Source organism: Octopus bimaculoides, chromosome 1 (assembly GCF_001194135.2).
Source record: "Octopus bimaculoides isolate UCB-OBI-ISO-001 chromosome 1, ASM119413v2, whole genome shotgun sequence".
Lineage (NCBI taxonomy): Eukaryota > Metazoa > Mollusca > Cephalopoda > Octopoda > Octopodidae > Octopus > Octopus bimaculoides.
This window is the reverse complement of record NC_068981.1, coordinates 10,248,136-10,250,201: the sequence shown is the minus strand read 5'-3', so window position 1 is coordinate 10,250,201 and position 2,066 is coordinate 10,248,136. Positions and strand designations below refer to the sequence as shown.

Here is a 2,066-nt window from a genome sequence, read left to right as displayed (position 1 = left end):
ATATATATATATATATATAATGTGTGTGATGGCCGTCTTCTCGTGACCGAGGAAGACTATTTCTGACCTTCATGAGCATTGAGCGCTCTAGGACTAACTTATATTTTGCATTTGCAGCTCCGTTGGTGGCTAATGAACCCTGCTCTTGACAAGCATACACGATTGCAAACCGAGCTTTATGGCGTGCTAACATTCCCGTAACGTTGGCGGTTCGGCAAAAGAAACCGATAGAATAAATACTGGGATCGATTCGTTCGACAAAAAGTTCAAGGTGGTAGCTGCAGTCTAATGACGGAAACAAGTAAAAGATGAAAGATAAAAAATGTTATGTTGAAAAACACAATATATATCGATATATATCGGAGTGAGTCGAACTTCTTCCTAGGAGTGACTCACGGGAACGCTAGAGTCATTTTGCCCCTCTTGGAGATTGTCAATGACCTGTAACCTGTAGTTACACGCCTACAAAGAATCAATCAGCCACTTCCAATTTATTTTATCCCGACAAGCTTTTCGCAATATCAGTGAACGTATTATTCATTGTTCTTTTTAGATCGAAAAAGTGTAGCTAATTTTCTTTCTGTCAACTTTCGCCAACCATAGAAGAAGACGTTTCACGTTTCCCTAATTACAGGATTTTTCAACCATTGTTCCATGTTTTATAGCTAATATTACCCGGGGTCGCTGTTCTCACAGGGATACTGTACCTTTTAACAACACTCTTAATGCACAAGAAGCACGCAGGAAAAAAATATTAGCTAATAATTCTCTGTCATAATAACGTGGTTGGAGAAGCCTGGAAGATACCAGTGTCAAATTAAATTGGCTCCAGCACTTTATACTCTCACCGGGATTTGAAATCAAAATACGAAGAAGTTGAAGAAAATACCACTAGGAATTTTGCTCGATTCTCTAACGATACTTATTAACTGACTAATATATAAAACTAACAATGGATAATTCATAATATCAAAATTTCTATTTTCATTTCATCGAATTTCTCACCTTCATTTGTGTCGTTCTCCCTCTGCATATCGAATATGTAACGCTTCACAATCCGCTTCATGACCCGCTGCAAGAGAAAGTACGAGAAACAATTAGCACTAACAGCAGCAAATTTACACTTGAGACGTATACACTTTACAAAAGCAACGCAAGCTATTGAACCATTAATACTAATACATTATGGCAATGTATTATATTGATTTAAAACTTGACTATTATTTCATATTTCTATAACATTCAATGTGAAGTCATCAGATAGATGTAGACGTTGTGATTTATCACGAAGTAGATTCAATTATTTTTCGTACACGAACTTCATAATTTGTATTTTGTGACAATCAATTTCGAATATCTTATCCAGTAATGCTTAAAGAAAATTGAAATGGAACAATATACCAATATGAATAAACGGCAAGAGAATGGAATCTCTAAAACATTTAATTGCCTCATCTGCTCGTATATGTCAAAAACTCTGTTGGTTTATAATATTTTGGTTTCATCTTCATTCTTTGACCTGAGCGTAAGTCACACTCTGCTTTGGTAAATAATGCTTGTGACTTCGCTCGCAGTTGTTTAAATAGATAAAAATTAAATTAAATAAAAACCGCTTCCTATAATAATCGTACTCACTACCGATATTGTCTAACAAAGTCCAGAACCGTAAATATTAAAGCAATGTTTTCAAGCTCGCTGCCTGAATCGAACAGATTAACTAATGTTTTTAAATCCTCACTCCTCACAGGTGATAATACGTTGACTGCAAGCATAAAGCCTGGAAACACGAGGCAGTAACCACGAGTCTAGAAGAACAATCCCAATGTGAGATAATCCAAGATAAAACAATGTGTTGCAGTGTGTGTACATACATATGTATATATACCTTGTTGTACTACTCTTATGAATTTATATATATACCCTTATAGGGCTATTTTTTGCTGGAAATTGATACATTTGTATTAATACATTTGTATTGAAATATTTTTCATTGATAACTTCTTCACTGTTCTCAGTTCTGTTAACGGCTTGGCGTTCGGGCGAGTATACTTGGCATTGATGTAGCA

At 35.4% G+C, this 2,066-nt stretch overlaps 1 protein-coding gene across 1 annotated transcript in view; it reads right to left on the bottom strand.

The window, feature by feature from the left end:
* The window catches only part of LOC106878508 (short transient receptor potential channel 7), a 375,551-nt gene that overhangs the window by 3,501 nt on the left and 369,984 nt on the right, over nucleotides 1-2,066 (bottom strand). The window contains exon 15 of the mRNA XM_052974185.1: nucleotides 1,006-1,072. Coding sequence (XP_052830145.1) covers nucleotides 1,006-1,072 — 67 coding nt within the window. The remainder of the gene's footprint in view (nucleotides 1-1,005; nucleotides 1,073-2,066) is intronic.